Raw genomic sequence first — 18,131 nt, 5'->3', positions numbered from 1 at the left:
AATAAGATAAGGAATCACGGAGCTACAAAGGTGTGAAAATTGCGTTTACTTTCTTCCTGTAAATATACTCACGGTGTGGCGCGCCGGCTACTTGGGCCGCACGACACACTACCGTGTGTCTTGATATATGACAGCGATGCCACACAACATGCTGCCCGTGTCAGCATTTCTTCAAAGATGTGTCAACAAACAGATTGCTCTCAACTCAGACAAGTGCCACTTCTCCCAGAGCACTGTTACCTTTGCGGGCTTTCGCATCTCCAGTGATGGCTACCAGATTGACAAGGCCATCACTGAAGCTATATCCAGTTTTCCCACACCAAACAACCGCACTGATCTCCGATCCTTCTTCGGACTAGCTAACCAATTGTCTGCTTCCACTAACACTATCTCTCCATTGCTTACTCCACTCCGACCCCTCCTGAGCACAAAAAATGACTTCCTTTGGTCATCCACTCATGACCAAGCATTTCAAGCAGCAAAAAAACACCTCACAGTTGCACCAATTCTATCTTTCTTTGACTTGCACAAACCCACTAAGCTATGCACAGATGCCAGCCACCATGGCTTAGGCTTCATATTACAGCAGCAAAATCCTGATGGTAAATGGAATCTCATACAAGCCGGTTCACGCTTCCTCTCTGACACCGAGTCTCGATACTCCATCATAGAATTAGAAATGCTGGCAGTCTGCTGGGCTATTCAGAGATGTCACCTATTCTTAGCTGGACTGCAGCACTTCCAAGTTGTTACAGACCACAACCCACTAATTCCTATCTTGAACAACCACAGGCTGGATGAAATCAAAAATCCCCGTTTACAACGCCTACACACTCGAGTAATGGGTTACAACTTCACTGCTGTATGGCTCAAAGGCAGCAACAACAATGCACCTGACACATTGTCCAGACACCCAGTGTCAGAACCATCACCCTGTGACATGTTGGCTGAAGTGGACACTTTCAATCAACCAGAACCGTCAATCTCAGAGATTAGGGCCTTCACCACCTCTACTCAAACCAATCTTCACCTTGAGACGTTGCTTAAGGCTGCCAAGGAAGACCCCGAATATCAACAACTATGACAGTTTATCCCTGAGGGATTCCCCTCACACCGTTCACAATTGCCTGACTCATGTAAGAGGTACTGGTCAGTCCAGGATCACCTTACCATTGATGATAACTTAAATAGTATATGGGTGTTGCTTACTCATACCCACCAAATTGCGCTCAGAAATTCTCACTCAGCTTCATGAGTCCCATCAAGGATCAATTAGAACCAAGCAGAGAGCACGCCTCTCAGTTTACTGGCCTGAATGATATTGACAATGTAATCCTCTCCTTTAAACAATGTCAAGACCATCTTCCAAGCAACCCTAAAGAGCCTATTATCCAAAAGCCACAACCAGCAAGACCATTCCAAGAAATTGCTGTAGACCTCTGCTCACATGCAGGGCACACATACTTAGTTATTGTGGACTGTCTCGCAGACTGGCCAGCTGTGATATCTCTAGACCATGGTACTACATCTCAACAAGTAATCGTAGCTATCCGTCAATCCTTCTGCTGCACAGCCATCCCAGATGTCGTATGGTCAGATGGTGGTCCCCAGTTTACCTCAAAACAATTCAATGACTTTGCTAGTCGATGGGGCTTTCATCACGTTGTCTCTTCACCCCGCTACCCCCAGAGCAATGGGAAAGTTGAAGCTACAGTCAAATCTATGAAGAAGCTACTACGCACTTGCTGGACAGGGAGATTACTGCATTATGAAAAATTCTGCAGAGCTCTGTTGCAGTACAGAAACACTCCCAGCAGAAAAGATGGGCTATCTCCTGGCCAAAAACTATTTGGGCATCCAGTGCAAGACATTCTACCAGCTCACCATCGTGCCTTTTCACCAGAGTGGCAACGTCCTCTTGCAATGGCAGAACAACAGCATCAAGATAATCTGGCATCATCTGCTAAATTCTACAATCAACATGCCCACACACTGCCTGACATCATCGTTGGATCACATGTTGCTGTCCAAAATCCCCAAAGTAAAGCTTGGGACATCTATGGTATCATCACTGAGATCAACCCACGACGTCACTACTACATTAAGACTAAAGGGGGCAGAGTGTTAGTTCGCAATCGTCGCCGTGTTCCACTGTCAATCCCAGACAAAACACTACTTACAACGCAAGGAGAACCTGAGCCATCACAGCCACCTCTGCGCAGATCCTCCCGCACTAAAAGTCCTACCAGAAGACTTATTGAAGACCCTGATTGGAACTAACTTCTTATAGTGTTTGTGACAGTACCCTCCCACAAACACTTGTTGGGGGGAGATGTAGAAGAATCTTAGTATTGTATTATAGGCTAATTATAATCATAGTGTATTCATAGCAATGGTTGTAAGTAGGATCACGTGTGTGTGATTTAATTGGTTATCACGTTCCTACAATATACATCCATGTACTGTGCATGAGGTAGCTCTATAGCTAAGTTTTATTGCTGAATTATCTGATGCCTTATTGCTTTACCTCCAGCCTCTACTTCTTCTATAATATACATGACCTAGAAAATCCACAAGCCTTTAGTAATTGTGAATCCAGTACCACAAAATAAGTACACCATGAACTATTTAGACACCCATGACTTGCTAATTGCGCTAGCTTAATTTTGAGCATGCATAAGATGCCAGAAGTATGATTTACTACAGATGTGAGATACTGTATTGAATGTCACAATAAAGATAAATCTACTCTAATAGAACAGTCAAAAGCTAGCTGTGTAGTAACTTTGAACTGTATAATTAGGCACTTGACAATTATACAAACATTTGAACATAAGGTGTCTGAAGTTTTTACCACACACAGATATGCATGAGATATTGTAAATACTGTAGTAAAAGAATGTCACATTATAAAGATAGATCTACTCTATAGAGATAGATCTACTTTAATAGAAAAGTCAGTATATTCAAATTCATACTTCTGGTGTAATAAAACAGTCAGTAGTTATCCATGCCTTTATAACACTGTAAAACAAGATGAAAGTAATCAACGGGTGCATCCCAAGATAGTATTATACATTTTACTTGCTCGTTTCCAAATATCATCTGCCTTTGTACCAATTTCTTGTTCCCTCAGTAAGCCTATCACTGACAAAATGAGTGATATCCACCCCAAAAACACCTTTGCTGTAAAAAAATGCGTCCATAAAACTACAAGTACTTGTAAAACAGCTCAGTAATTATGCAGAAAGACCTCATGAGAGTAAAAATAACTGGCAACTCAAAGAGCTGATATCTGGAGCGGCCAAGAATAAATCTTATCATACAACTAACTGCCATGCATTGGCTGTAAAATAGGTGCACCCATCAAAGTGAAAGTAACTGGCAACTGAAACAGCTGATATCTGAAGCAGCCAAGAATGAATGTTGACATACAATCAATTGCAATTAACAAAAATTTAACATTGAACCTTTATCATTCAGCTGTGTTCTATATTCACTGTAGCTGCATACTAAATTGATTTTTTTCAGCTCTAATTGACTGGTAATTTGGCCGCCTTTTATATATATATTGTTAATTGCAATTGATTGTACATCAACATTCATTCTTGGCTGCTTCAGATATCAGCTGTTTCAGTTGCCAGTTACTTTCACTTTGATGGGTGCACCTATTTTACAGCCAATGCATGGCAGTTAGTTGTATGATAAGATTTATTCTTGGCCGCTCCAGATATCAGCTCTTTGAGTTGCCAGTTATTTTTACTCTCATGAGGTCTTTCTGTACAATTACTGAGCTGTTTTACAAGTACTTGCAGTTTCATGGACGCGTCTTTTTTACAGCAAAGGTTTTTTGGGGTGGATAAAACATTACAGGAAGTGTACTGTGTATATGATTGGTATTAATTGTAGTTAAATTTATCTGGTGTAGCATTGTAAAGCACATTGTGTACAATTCCAACTCACTATAGTGCTTTTTTCATGCATTCTGACCTATCCAAGGTGAATCAGGCAAATCTGTAGAGATCCATTGCCTCTGACAACTGGGATAACTGAGTTGACTTCTTTTGTGCTATATACTATAATTTTTATGTTAAAATTTTGGAAGGAATTTTGCACATGAATATCTCAATTTTTTGCAGTACTAACTATCTCTGTCTCAGCTGCCTCAATGGTAGCTATGCCACTGCTAGTAACTTATAGCATTATAGTATACTATTTATTTATAAACTGTATCAAATAAGTATAAAAGTCTTTAACTATGTTTTGTTAATTACTATATATAGTTCCTGCAGTTGTTACCAAGATAAATCCGTCTTACCAAACTGTGAGTGTTTTTGATTCAATTTCCATCTCATGTACAGCAAAGGGGTATCCTTCTCCAATGATCCACTGGATGCTACGAAATGAAGTTGTCAAGAATGATTCCAATACTATAGTCTCGTATTATAAACATTGTTCATCATATGCTTTTGATGGTGCCTGTGTGTCATCCAGTACTCTGTACATCAGTTATACTTTACCATTTCACAGTGCCACGTACAGTTGTGTGGCTATCAATTCTGCTGGAAATGACATAAAGAGTGCAGAACTGGATGTTGCAGGTACTAAATTGATTCCCATAACAGTTTCGATTTCTCTATGAGTATATAATTGTGTGTACGTATATCTAAATCTAATTGTGCTTTTAGCCACAATCTACATTCATAGTTAATTGGAATTTTATATTTTAATGGTAGCAGCTCACCATCTTTGGAAGCTATGCAAGTAAAATTTTCACTAAAGTTGGTGTCATTCATGGCCATCCAGATTATCTGGATTACAAGGAGCAGCTTCTACAATGTCCTGCCATTTTAGATTTATGCTTGCAAAGGGGTAGAAGGCAAATGGTAGTAATGTCAGGGGGATTTTAAGAAGGAGTTTTCACTACAGCTAAGTAGCTGTTCTATTAGACTGTTTCAGTTATTGTACCAAAATTACTGGTCAGAACAATACTGCTGCAAGTCTTACTAACTATTACTTACCTACAGTAAGATAAATGTTCAAAATATGTCCCATTTCATGACAGATTTCAGAATCTGAAAACCTGTAGTTCAATTTCTCAATGTTTAAAAGCAGTGTGTAAAATCCAGAGGGGTTTCCTGAGACCCCTTGAGTATGCACCTGAAGGTCAGCACCAACTATGGGTTCAAAATGGTTGGGGGTTTAATGGCAAGTTTCAGACTCAATTGTGAGCTCTAGATGCACAACTGTAGTACACGATGCACATATATTTTATAATTATTTGTGCAACTTTGTCAGGTGGGCCAAGCCAGTGACAATATATCTCCAGTCACTCTAATACTATGCAAAGACTTCCAGTTTGTTTGAAATTTATACATGATGGAAGTTAGCTTTAAGTTTAAAAATTGTAGTATGCAAGCTATGTAACCATACCTGAAACAAATATGCCATCATTATACAAACCATTCTTGTAATAGAGTGTTATGCACAATGTAGAGAATAGACGATTTTAAGGGGACAATGCCCCCCCTCCATATCCTGTAAACTTAAGTTTTAAAAAATCTTTGGGAATAGTTACAGTGTAGATTGGCATTGTTTAAGCCATTTTAAATTTCAAAAATCCTACAGCTTCTAACCACTCTCTGAAATTACATTATATGTATAGCCTTGCAACAACTTTCATGCTGTGCCCTCCTGTATGTTAGCATGTCAGCTCTAGAAGAAAACAAGAAATGTTGTAAACATTATGGTCAGAAATGTTGTGAACACTGGAACATACATGTAGTAATATAAGAGAACACTGAAGAACCTATTTTTGGAAATTCCTGAATAGAATTTTACACAGGGATACTGCATGCATGTTCATGTATCCAGGATGGTGTGTAGCTGGTACTAGCTATTAGCTAAGCTCATTAGAGTATATACTGTATGTACTTTTATAGTGAATAGACACACATACATAAATGCATGGACAGGTAAATACTCATCTTTATGATGCATGTAATTTATGCATGGTAGTTATTATGCAACATTTGTTCAAATGCATATTACAGTAACTGCATTCACAAAACTAGTTTTGTACAGTTGCATATTAATGCAAAGTAAACACTGATATAAATTAATGGTTCAATTCTCTGTATACTGCATATTGTATTTCTTAAGTTCTACCACCTGACATGATCATACATCCAAAATCACAACAAGCTGATCTTACACAAAATGCTACATTCACTTGTTCTGCTACTGGTTATAATGTCAAATATCAGTGGACAGTTGGATCAGGATCATTTCTGACTGGTATAAATACCAATACTCTGGTGATCCCAGATGTGAGATCATGTGATGATAACACATACACTTGTGTGGCAAGTAATGAAGGAGGAAATGCTTCATCAAATGGTGCTAAACTGACAGTTACTGGTATGACTATGATGATGTTGTTAGGTGGTAGTGTGAATGTTGTATTGGTGGTACAGGTCTACCAGATGTAACAGTGACACCATCCAGTCAGAGTGTAGAGGTGACACGTGCTGCCATCTTCACTACCACAGTGAGTGGAGTGGGAGTGGAGAACTTCATGTACCAGTGGAGATACAATGGAACAAACATTACTGGAGAGACTGGAGACACTCTAATGATCACTAACGTGATGGAGAATGATAGTGGAGACTATGAGTGTAGTGTTACTAATGAGTATGGAGATGCAGCAACAGCAGCAGCCAATTTAACAGTGTACAGTAAGCATTGCATGCAAATGTTTGTGTACCTGTCTACTATATCAATACACACAAGCTTCTATTTAATTCAATTATTTATTTGTTGTAAAATAAATTTCATATGCAAAAATTGTATTGCTTTCCATAATCTCAGTCTCACACAGTCAGACCCTTTTTCACTGGGTTGGGAAGAAAAATACTCAATGACAACAAAAGAAACAGGTCTGAAAGACTACAACTAACTTATAGACACAGGATGTAATTAACTACTAGCCAAAAGTTCCAAATGTCAACTGTGTGGCTTACTGCCTTTACTATTGTTAGCTTACACATTACATTAAGCATCAAAGAACATGACTGACTATGCTGCAGAAGATTAAAATACTCAGTTATGTAAATAAATTTTGTTTGCTGTAAAACATATCTTACCCAAAACAGCCAAGTAAAGCCAGTAAAATAGGGGGTGTGCAGCCTTAAAAATAGTCCTGTACGGAAAAGTTGTGATATCAAAAGTAGTGGCCAAGAAATGGCTGCAATTATATTACTTTACAAGTCAATTGGATTGGAGCCATCTCTTAGCCACCACTTTTTTGATATCACGTTTTTCATACTTGGAATTTGAATTAGATATTATTTTTTGGGCTATAGTTGTGTAGATATATGCTGACTTTTGTCTTAAAAGGAGCATTATACTACATTGAAATTAATTTTTATAAGTTGGTGAATGCTGCTTGTATTAAAGGATCTTGAAACACACTTTTTACATGCATGTATGATTGGTACAAATCTAAACAGATCTCCATTACTTTACTGAACAGTTGTGCCTTGATAGTTTAAGACACAAGCAAGAAAATTCACCTACCCATAGGTAAGCATGACAACAAATTGCCAACTGCTCCATTAGAGTAACTTGATCGCATGACTCTTACAAACATGGTAGCTATATAATTTTTCTGTTATTTTTTGCAGTACTTTAATAAAGCTTGCATTCTGAGCACTTCTAATATAACACGCACAGAAAATGCTCTAGAATTTCCATTGACTTAAGACAATTTTGTTATAATAAACTAGAAATTTCATTTTTAAGGTAGAAAAGTGAGATGAACAACTGACATCAATAGCGGTGTGGAGGTCCGTAGTTCAACCCCTGCAGTTTAATTTTTCAGGCACTTATTACCTCTTGGTGACTGTTCTATTAGAGTAACTCAATCACGCTTGTTTCACATGTTTGGTTATTGCTTTATACCCCTTAGCTGATACTCTCAGTACTTTCAAGTAAAGGTCCATGCTATGATGGTCAGTCTATCTGCATACTTGCTTCTGTCAGTAGTTTACCCTGGAAGTACAAAAAAATTTCACTTTCAATTTTCTCATAACTTTGCACCACTTCTACCAATCTGTACACAAATTGGAAGATAAATGTGCTATGATATTCTCTTCCCACCTTCCAAATTTATAAATAATCCAATATGGCTTGCATGAGTTATGGCAACTTTTGTAAGTGGTGCGAAAAGAATTAACAGAAGAGGAGATAAAGAAGAAAAATACGAAGAAAATAAGACAGGCTTTGAAGGTATCTTATCTCAAAGATAGCAGGACCAATTTAGCTCAAATGTGGTATGCATGATGCCCCACCCCAAGCAATGTTTTACACTAAAAATGGGCTATTTCTGTTTAGCAGTAAATGAGATATGAATTCGTGCACACTTGTCTGTTGCACCTGGAAGTAATTTTGCTGTGTATATAGCCACTATCAGGTATACATTACTAACGTAATACCCAAAAATGTGTCAGAATAGTATAGTGATTATCAATGTGTTGGTGAACACTTAGTGGTACAGCAAAAGTAAATAAAGTATCAGAATATGGAGACATTCTGGATCAATTGGAGAGGCTTCCTAGTATGTGCTTATCACCTTTTCTGAGAGTATAATCTGTAATGTGCTGCATATATCATATTGTTTTGAAAGTTACTGGAGGTCAATCAATATGCAGAACTTTGAACTTATCACTAGTCATCTCCATTTAGTCTTTCTGTTTGATATGATGCTCGATTAAAGATTTGGGATGATGTGCTACCCATTATTAATTTGATGATGTTAACATCATAGTAGCCACTAGCCCACTACTTGGCCACAACCTTCAGTCTTTAACATTGGAGTTTTTGAAAGTCACTCCTTTTTTTTCCTGACTGCAACAACCTGCCATGTTTACCTCAAAACACATACTGGTAAAGCAGTACAAAGTGTTAACTACATCTATGCACTACAACTTACTTTCCCAATAATCCTTGCTTAAGCTGACTTTCTCACCTGGGTTTATACAAGCCTATGGTGACATGTAGTAACAATCTGGAGGCTTGCCATGCCTGTGATAAAGGATTAGCACTAATGGTTTGTTCAAGTATTAACCAGCTACCAGTCCCCAGTACCTAAATGCAATTTCTTCGCCACAATCGCATCATTTGCCTCAGTGTTTACTGATGTGTTACATATTAATTGTCCACAAGAGGCTAATTACATTACTGTGGGTCTCATTGTGGTTGTAAACCAGTTTCCTGTTGAGTCAAGTGTCTTACCAATAAGACACCTGCTATCAGATTTCTTCGCAAATAAGAGACATCAACACATCAAAGTAAACTCTACCTACCATTGTCTAATTTGTGTGGTTAGCTAAATTTTTGTGTGTATAATTTTCCATAATATTATTGTATGCCTTTTGTTTATATCTATGATTTTACACATGTATCTTTTTGCTAGTATCTCTGCCAGTAATACTGAAGTATCCAGAACATGTAAATGTCACGTTTTATGAAGTGGCCGAATTCCAGTGTATTGTTAGTGGTTACCATGTTAATGTCACTTGGCTGAAACCCGGATCAAATCTTCCTAGGACATATGAAGTGACCAAATCTGGAGATGAACATAACATGACAAGTGTTTTGAAGATTAACAACATTATTGGATACTACGCAGGAAACTATTGTTGCAATGCTGTAACTAAAGCTGGAAGTGTTTCAGCATGTGCAGCATTGAAAGTTGAAGCAGGTATGCATTACTTTTACAAACAGTGTATACTATACATACTAATCATGCATTTCTAAATAGCAGCCCCACCCCTCATGCTTGCTTGCACTTACTGGATGCATCATGTTTACCTGAATGTTGCTAGATCTCTGCTGCTAAGTACCTACTGTATACGTATGTAATCATTAAGGTACTAATTAGGAATAGATTTTGAGCAGCCTGCCTTGTAAAGCTGTGTTAGTTTGGTTGATAGTAAAAGCTGTGTTAGCTTGGTTGATAGTGAAAGCTTCAGGTGTAACTGCATCTTAAGAGCAAACAACAGAAAAATAGAAAGAGCAAGGGGAGGAGTTAGTTGGCATTAATTGGATACTAACATCTGAGTATGACTGAAAATGAAAATATCCATTAAGAAGTTAATTTTGGAATGGTGTTTAGAAGTACCAATAAAGATTTGTAGGATTACCATTTCATTGTTAAGTTTTTGTGCACCAATACTTAGTTTGAAGGATAGATCACTTAATTGGTACTGAGTCAAATGGTACAAAGTTCTACTGAGTCAATTTTCTTTTCAATACTTTCACACGTTTCATTTGGTCTATCATAGGCCAGAAGGACACTAGGTAGTTTACGGGACACATTCTGAACAAATAAATACAATGTTGGTAGGAAGGTTGCTAAGATTCAAAAATTATTAATTTAAAAAATGAAGTAGGCATCCAAGTGATAAAAAGTAGTGAAACAAGAGATGAATGATGGTATTACAGCATAGCTCAGTGGGAAAATCCCTGCATTGGTAATGAGTGTTTTTTTAAATAATTTATGGTGGTGTTTTTTGTTATAGCATACAGCTGTACATGTCATGGTGACTGTTCATTTTTGTGACTGCTGTATTAGAGTATCTCGAGCCAGCCGTTCACCTACCAGCGGGTGTGTCACTATTTCAGTCATATTTTAGTATTATGAACACAGCTAGGCCAATAATAACAGTACCAGGGTGTGTCATTGTGATAGATTGTTAAAAGGTGTGCGTAAGTGCTTAAATAAGTTTGCGGCATCTAAATGAGCTGCTAAAGGAACCTGAAGTTGCTGATAGGGAAAATTAATGGCTCATTATAGTTTCATTGCATGAAGAAGGATGAAGACCAGCATGATTGATATACTTGCATCTAATTTGAGAACTATAGGTCACCAGTTTTGTAAGAATAATTCTGGAACAATTTTAGAATTATCGGGCATCCACGGGAATAATCAGTGAAATTATTCGGTGTGTCTCTTGGAATGATCAAGGGCAAGAGATTCTTGATTATATAAAATAAAGAGTTAAGCCCCTATTGAATGATGATAATTATTACCATATATACTGCTGAAATTGAAGGAGTCAGCGGCAAAAGGGGACAAGTGCCATTTGAAAATTTAGGTGACCACATAGTGGGCATTAAACAGACTTTAGGAACATAATTGAATTATTGTAGTATTTGCTAAAACCTAATTTGAGACTGCCATGAACTTTTAAATTCTGTTGTTTACTTAGATTCACATGGCTAAAACAGACAATTCTAATTTTTTTAGATCTAAAATGGCACATGTCCCCTTTTCCACTGACCCCTTCAATTATTGTACCAGGAATATGGACTGAAAAATCTTTAAAATATTGATGTACTTTAATAGAAAGCTCAAATATTCTAATAGAGCAGTCAGGTTGTTACACGTTAACAATCTGCTGCCAGTATCAAGGATTTAACTGCGTGATTATATGCAATTCTGAAACTTGTGCATCTAATACCAGTGTATCTTTTGCAAGTCTTTGAACACATTATTATCTAATAGCCTAGCATGTAGTTACAAGTGCAGTGCAATACACAATTTATCACAATTTTTGATTTGTTACTGCAACTCTGTTTAACTACTTACATAGGCTAAAAAGTTGATGTTTAATATGATATAATTAATTATGGCTGTACCTTGTATATTAATTCTGGAAAAATTTAATGATATCAGCATCTTGAAAACTAAGATGACTAGAGCTATACAGCATGCATATAAGAATAACAGGTTAGAAATGAGAATAAGAATTGAATAATAGAAGAAATTTTTGGAAAGTTCTGGAAGGAACAAAGGTAGAATTTTGAGCATAATAGGCTCAAGCCTGTTGATTAAAGACAAAAGGAAAAACAAAGAGCAGAGGGCATACACTCATCGGAACCCCAAAAGGCTGGTGAGTTTGTAAATGGTGGCAGTGCACTGCTTCATTGGCCTCCTATGGTTAATTATAGGAAATGATAGGTTTCCAAATAAGCGTGTAAACTTGGAGATACTGTACATTAATGCATAAACTTAGGTAGCTCTTTTGACTTCTTGCTTGCATGGCTTCTCACATTTCTGGATTGTTCATTCATCATAACAAATGTAGCTACGACATTAGAATCTACCTCCCATAGTTGAATTCCTTAACCCATAATGAATGGAGTGATCGAACTCATGTTGGATTGGATGATTGGCTACCTGTTAGCCTGCAATATGTTCAGGTGAGCATAGCAAATCAATGATCAAAAGTGAGACTTGCAATGTTTCTATTAGCAGGTCTCTAACCAGTTTAAAGACAGGTAGGGCTGTACCGATACCAATATTATATCGATATCAGTACCAATATTATATCGATATCAGTACCAATATTATATCGATATCAGTACCAATATTATATCGATATCAGTACCAATATTACGAGTATCGGTATTGGTAAATTGCAAAGTCTATAGTACAGATACTTCACTTGAGTAGTGTAAGTACTAGTAAAAGTACTATAAGTACTATTAAAAGCACTTAGCTAGCTAAAGTGACTTTGTAGACGAGTGGTAAGATCCTGGACTACACTGTGAGTAGCCCTGGGTTCAATTCTCCAAGTGTTTATGCATTTTGCTTCGTTTTTGAAGGTTTTTTGTACCACTTTTTTGGTAATACATTTTTGTTGTATGATACTACTCTGACATAATACTGACCAAAAACAGACAAGTTTGGTTTGTATTTAGTAAATTCGACACAGCCATAGTGATTACGTTATGTAATCTCATTATGCTATATCTCACAATAATACATATCGGTTGCAATTATTAAGTATCAGCTGAATATTTAATATTAGTTTATTAGAAAACCTGTATCAGAAATAGACGATAAATATCAGATATCGGTATCGGCTGTAAAATGTGATATCGGTACAGCCTTACTAGCAGGGTCTTTTAGAAATCTCATTATCTTCCAAAAATCAAAATATGCATGCTATTATATAAGTAAAAGTTAGACATCAAGAGCCAGGGTTCTACAGAATTTAGAAAACTCAAAGGCCCTGTAGCGCCCTTGCTTTGCTTGACTCCTGAGCATTTTCTAAATCCAATAGAACACATTGGTTTTCAACATCAAACTTATTTAGACTACAGGAGTTGACAGCTGTTTGTAAACAAAATATTTATCGTAAACAAGCCCTCTACACCTCCCTCTAGTTCAGTGTGGCTGTTTCTACCCATTTAAATGCCCATGCGTAGCCAGCGTTTTGTGTTTCGAAGTATAACTAATTGGACTACAACTCATTGTTGTGTCTTGCTTGATAGCTGCTTGTAAACAAGCCATGTAGTGTTGATTAGCACAAACAAGCCCATTACTCTAATTCAGTACAGCTGTTACTACTACCCATTTAATAACACCTATACATTACCAATATTACAGATGCGTAATTGCCATGTTTTGTATTGCCTCAGAGCATGGACATAAGTGTGGCACTATGGAATTTACAACACGTTTTCAGCCAATCAAATTTCGGCATCAAACTTGTTGTAGTCTAAGGTAAAACAAAGTTGAAGTCTATCCTCTACCTTAAAAGTAGTATGCAGGTACTACTTTTGTCTTATCTAATATGTACCATGTGCCTGGTTCCATTTTTTCCTTAGATGCAGCGTAAAGGACTTCCAATTATGTAACAAAAGAAGAACTAGGGTAAAGTAGTTTGCTTGTGTCTTTGATGGCAAACTAGTTCAAGCATACAGTATACTTAGATTTGTTTTATTGAGTGACATAAACCTTTATATTGTGGGATTGAAAGTGTAGTCTTACATGTTCAATGTAGTTGCAAACTTTTTACTAGAACCAATTTAGTTGAGGTAAGGACATGGTCATTGTACATACTCTACCTTTTATGCATTTTATGAATTGTCGCTGTCCTATATACAAGGCGCATTCTCCTACTCCAGCTGATGTATCCCATGCCAGATAGCTACTGTAGCTACATCACTCATGGTCTCGGTATTGGATGCACTCTAAGCTATTGCTTGAGCTTGCTTGGGCTTTCATGATGCTTGACACCATCTGAAATTTTGAATGCGACCCATGTTTAGCATGGGCCCCTGTGAGCAAGATGAACCGTCAATTTTTTTTAATTTGTCAAGTAGACAAGTTGTTCAATTTGCCAAATATTTTCCCATCTAATCTTGTGTTTTTATGGTATGTGTGTGTTGTTATATGAGTTAGCATTGAATTCTGGTGTACCCTCAAGGCATACAATATGAAAGGGCAAAGCAACGTTTAGCAAAGAAAAATCAAACCTATAGCATTATTTATTATTGGATTACACTTGCCTGGGGAATTATTAAGTCAGTCAGTCAGCAGTCAAATCTGTAGAAAATTAAGTTCTGTAGAAAACAATTACAAGCATTAAATATTGGGTTGCTATGGGAGGCATGTGTTGGGCTACATAGTACCCAACCAATATAGGTACTGTAAAGGTAATGCTGTAAAACAACATTAGCAAATCAAAGGAAGTTGCCAAATGCATTATCCAATTAAATATTTAATATTGGCTGCATGATAAATTCACCAACTTTTGCCAACCTACTTCAGATGCTGATTTTCCATACTTAAGTGGTGCAAACCTTCATTGTTTACAGTATGAGGTTGGTTTCTAGTAGACTGTATTTGGAACCAAAAAAAAACTTTTTGTGATCTCTACTATCTAGTATTACCATATTCATTTATTCTTTTTATCGATTAGTTCCTTGCCCAGAGATAATCATACCACCTCAGATGATTACAGTGCACCAAGGTGAAGATGTTTTGTTTTACTGCTTAGCAGTTAGTTATAGTGGACTGAAGTATGACTGGAAAACACAGGATGGCAGTAGTCTTCCCTCAACTGCAAGAACATATTTTTCTAGCAGACTATATTTGGGCCAAGCTACAACGTTTTCAACATTGTTTATTCCGAGTGCTAAACAAACATACGCCAAGTGGTATTGTTGTGCAGCTGCTAATAAGTGTGGAACAACAATACAGTGTGCTCAGCTGATTGTGAACTAGTGTAAACAGTGGTGTAGTGTTAGTGGTACCTCATATTAGTACATTCTTTCATTGACACATCTATTCTGTAATCTAAGTACATGATAAAATTCCTTGCGATTAACAGTGAAGGTTTTTACTCAGTACATAGCTACTAGAGCTCTATTAGCTACATGTAGTAATGAAGTCTGGTGTATCTGTAATTCTATTCCCTCAGCTAAATATCAATTACAACTTACCCGCACCACATGTTATACCACAATACCAATAATCACTCACCTCATTTATTCTCTATATACTGTAAAGTACATAACAAAACTGCCTACTCATTTTATTTGATCATATTATCACTCCCAACAACATATCAAAAAAAACTTAGAAATATGGGTTACACCAGACATGAATTTTAGCCTACATTGTCAAAAGGCAGCTATTCAAACTCTTGAGTACCCAAATTTTACAATGTGCTAGCTAGAAAGTTAGTAGAAGCTACAATACAGGTACAATTGCATCACAAGCATACGTGGGCAATGAAAAGAGGAAGAGGTAATCTCTTTTATGTATCAACTGAAGGGGTCAAAATTATAGTTTGAAGACAAAATTACTAAACAATTGAAATACTCTAATAGAACAGTCAATGGTATCTAAAAGAACATCCATTATTAAAACTATAAGGAACAAACCAGTCTGTGAGCTGAAATTGAATCTCCTCTTCTTAACCTGTGCATGTACTGCTATCTCACATGCCAAACATCCTGCCATACTAATTGCTTAAAAGTAAGTACTAAATCACAGGATGTCAATTCCTTTTGAGAGGTCATCCTAAAAATAACTTCTGTTAGTTTAAAAAATTGAGTAAAATTTTAAGCATCTACAGTGCCTGTGGGATGCACCCTTATTACCTTATTTTAATCAAGCTTCACACAAAGCGTGAAAACTGTATTGTCCGTAAAATACTTGAATATTGCATTTAACATTTAAAAGTGTTATACGAAGTTCTTTATCAACATAAACAATGAAAGTACACCATCCCCTTAAATTCCAACTTTCCAAAGGAGATGTAATACAACAACTACTGCAGGATACCCTAACCTGCTGGAATTAAACTGAGAATCTTTGAAAGCAATTGCAACAAATTCCAATTGGTAATTTTGCTTGTCAGGTTGCATTTTCAGAGTTGTTAGCATGCAGGCTAATAGTAGTAATAGAATTAAATAAGTAACAACTTTTGAAGGTTGCAATCCTTAATATGTCACTTTGTGAATCAAGTAACTATAGTAATATGTAATGTATTACTGTACTAGTTTTGAAGTACGTAACTTCCTCAACTCTGCTTCTTCAATCAAACTATACTGCAGCATTTATGCTGCACCATTGAATAACAGTTAGTACTACCACTGCTGTAGAGAATGATTCCACATTATTACCACTGCTGTAGAGTCAAATACAGTTAGGGATGAACAGATTTTTGTAGCAAAATATTTAGAAAATGCTGGCAAAATAGGTGAGTTTTTTGAAAAGTGAACACTGAGGAACAGCTACATAGCACATTTTGCATGAAAAAGATCGCAATGCTATTATAAAATGGTCAGACACGGTATACAAATATTCTAATAGAACAGTCACTCTTTATGAAATACTCAATTTTATTTATTATTTACTTTACAGCATACATACAACAAGGTGTGTACAATATAATCACAAGTAGTCTTTAAGATCTAGTGTATGCTTAAAGTCCACTGGCATATGTATCCATTGCCAGTGGCCAGGAGTAAGTAGTTATAATTATAGTAATTATTGAAATTAGATATAGTTACTTGACTGAACTTTATTTACTTATGTTTATTAAGGCTTTACAGCACAAGTGCTGAAGGTCTGTAGAACACCCGGTCCTACAGCCTGTTTAAATTTGTTATATTAAGTATATTTGAAAAGGTGTCGAGAGGAGAAAAAATCATTTGAGCAGCTTCGAACCTGCAGCTGCAGCCATCTGATTTATATGCTTGAGCATTTAATATTAATTGTAGTGTCTCAAGCGCACAGCATGTGTGACTGCTCTATTATACAGATGTTAGGCTTATTACAACGTTCCTTTTCAACAAACATAACTACTATATCAAAGAAACAACTATTATATATAAATTTCTTGATTTACCATACTCAATCTCATGTACACTCATAGCATATCATACACTTGTTAGATCCCAATTACTGTTTTGCTCAACACTATATATGGAAACCATACCTATTAAAAGATATTAGACAACTAGAACAGCTTCAGCATCATGCAACAAAGTACATATTGAATGACTTTACCAGTAATTATAAATCTTGACTTTACTGTACATTTTGGAATCTGGATATCTGTGATATGTTTTTTATCAAAAGCCTAAAATTCCCTACCAATGCATTATCACTGACTATCACTTCATCAAACACACAATTAGAATATAGCAATAAACTGCAACATGTAAGAAGTATATACCAATGTTTCCAGCAGCAACTTAATTCTACTTCAGCAGACTCCCTCAAATATAGAATGTTTTACCAATAATATATTACAATCTTAACCTATCCACTATCACAAACTTTCTCTGGAATCATTTTGAACTTAATTATGATCTTGACAATGCATGCACCTTTTGTTTTGTTTGCCCCTGTAGTAATAAGTCCCCCAAACCTCCCAACTTTGATCACTTGTTATAAATGTGTTTTAAAAAATTCCCTGTGGGTGGAATGCCCCTAGACAGAAAACATGCGCCATGTGCTGAGTACTCCACACACACACTGTATGAGTTAACTACTTTTATCAACCAGTTGCCACTTTTATGCAGCCCACACACCCATTGGGAAATCAATCTCCTGAATCATAAAGATTGTTTTGAGATATTTTTTGCATACATGCAGAATTGAGTCCGTTGTATCTAGCCACAAATATTTAGTAAGTATTAAGGATTGAAATACTCTAATACAGCAGTCATGTATAAAAATAAAGCAGGTGAAATCATGTACTATGATGGTTTGGATTGTACTTTGTGCCATACTTAGGTTGAAAATCATTACAACTTTC

General features: G+C 36.5%; 1 protein-coding gene across 1 annotated transcript in view; it reads left to right on the top strand.

The window, feature by feature from the left end:
• The window catches only part of LOC136256875 (immunoglobulin superfamily member 10-like), a 40,658-nt gene extending 25,481 nt beyond the window's left edge, over positions 1–15,177 (top strand). Inside the window, exons 8-12 of the mRNA XM_066049936.1 lie at positions 4,284–4,601; positions 6,163–6,420; positions 6,477–6,737; positions 9,476–9,763; positions 14,778–15,177. Of these exons, the coding sequence (XP_065906008.1) occupies positions 4,284–4,601; positions 6,163–6,420; positions 6,477–6,737; positions 9,476–9,763; positions 14,778–15,082 (1,430 nt within the window). The 3' untranslated portion in view covers positions 15,083–15,177. The remainder of the gene's footprint in view (positions 1–4,283; positions 4,602–6,162; positions 6,421–6,476; positions 6,738–9,475; positions 9,764–14,777) is intronic.
• Positions 15,178–18,131: the final 2,954 nt, after the last annotated feature.

The sequence above is a fragment of the Dysidea avara genome, chromosome 5 (genome assembly GCF_963678975.1).
Source record: "Dysidea avara chromosome 5, odDysAvar1.4, whole genome shotgun sequence".
Lineage (NCBI taxonomy): Eukaryota > Metazoa > Porifera > Demospongiae > Dictyoceratida > Dysideidae > Dysidea > Dysidea avara.
This window is presented reverse-complemented; position numbering and strand designations above follow the sequence as displayed.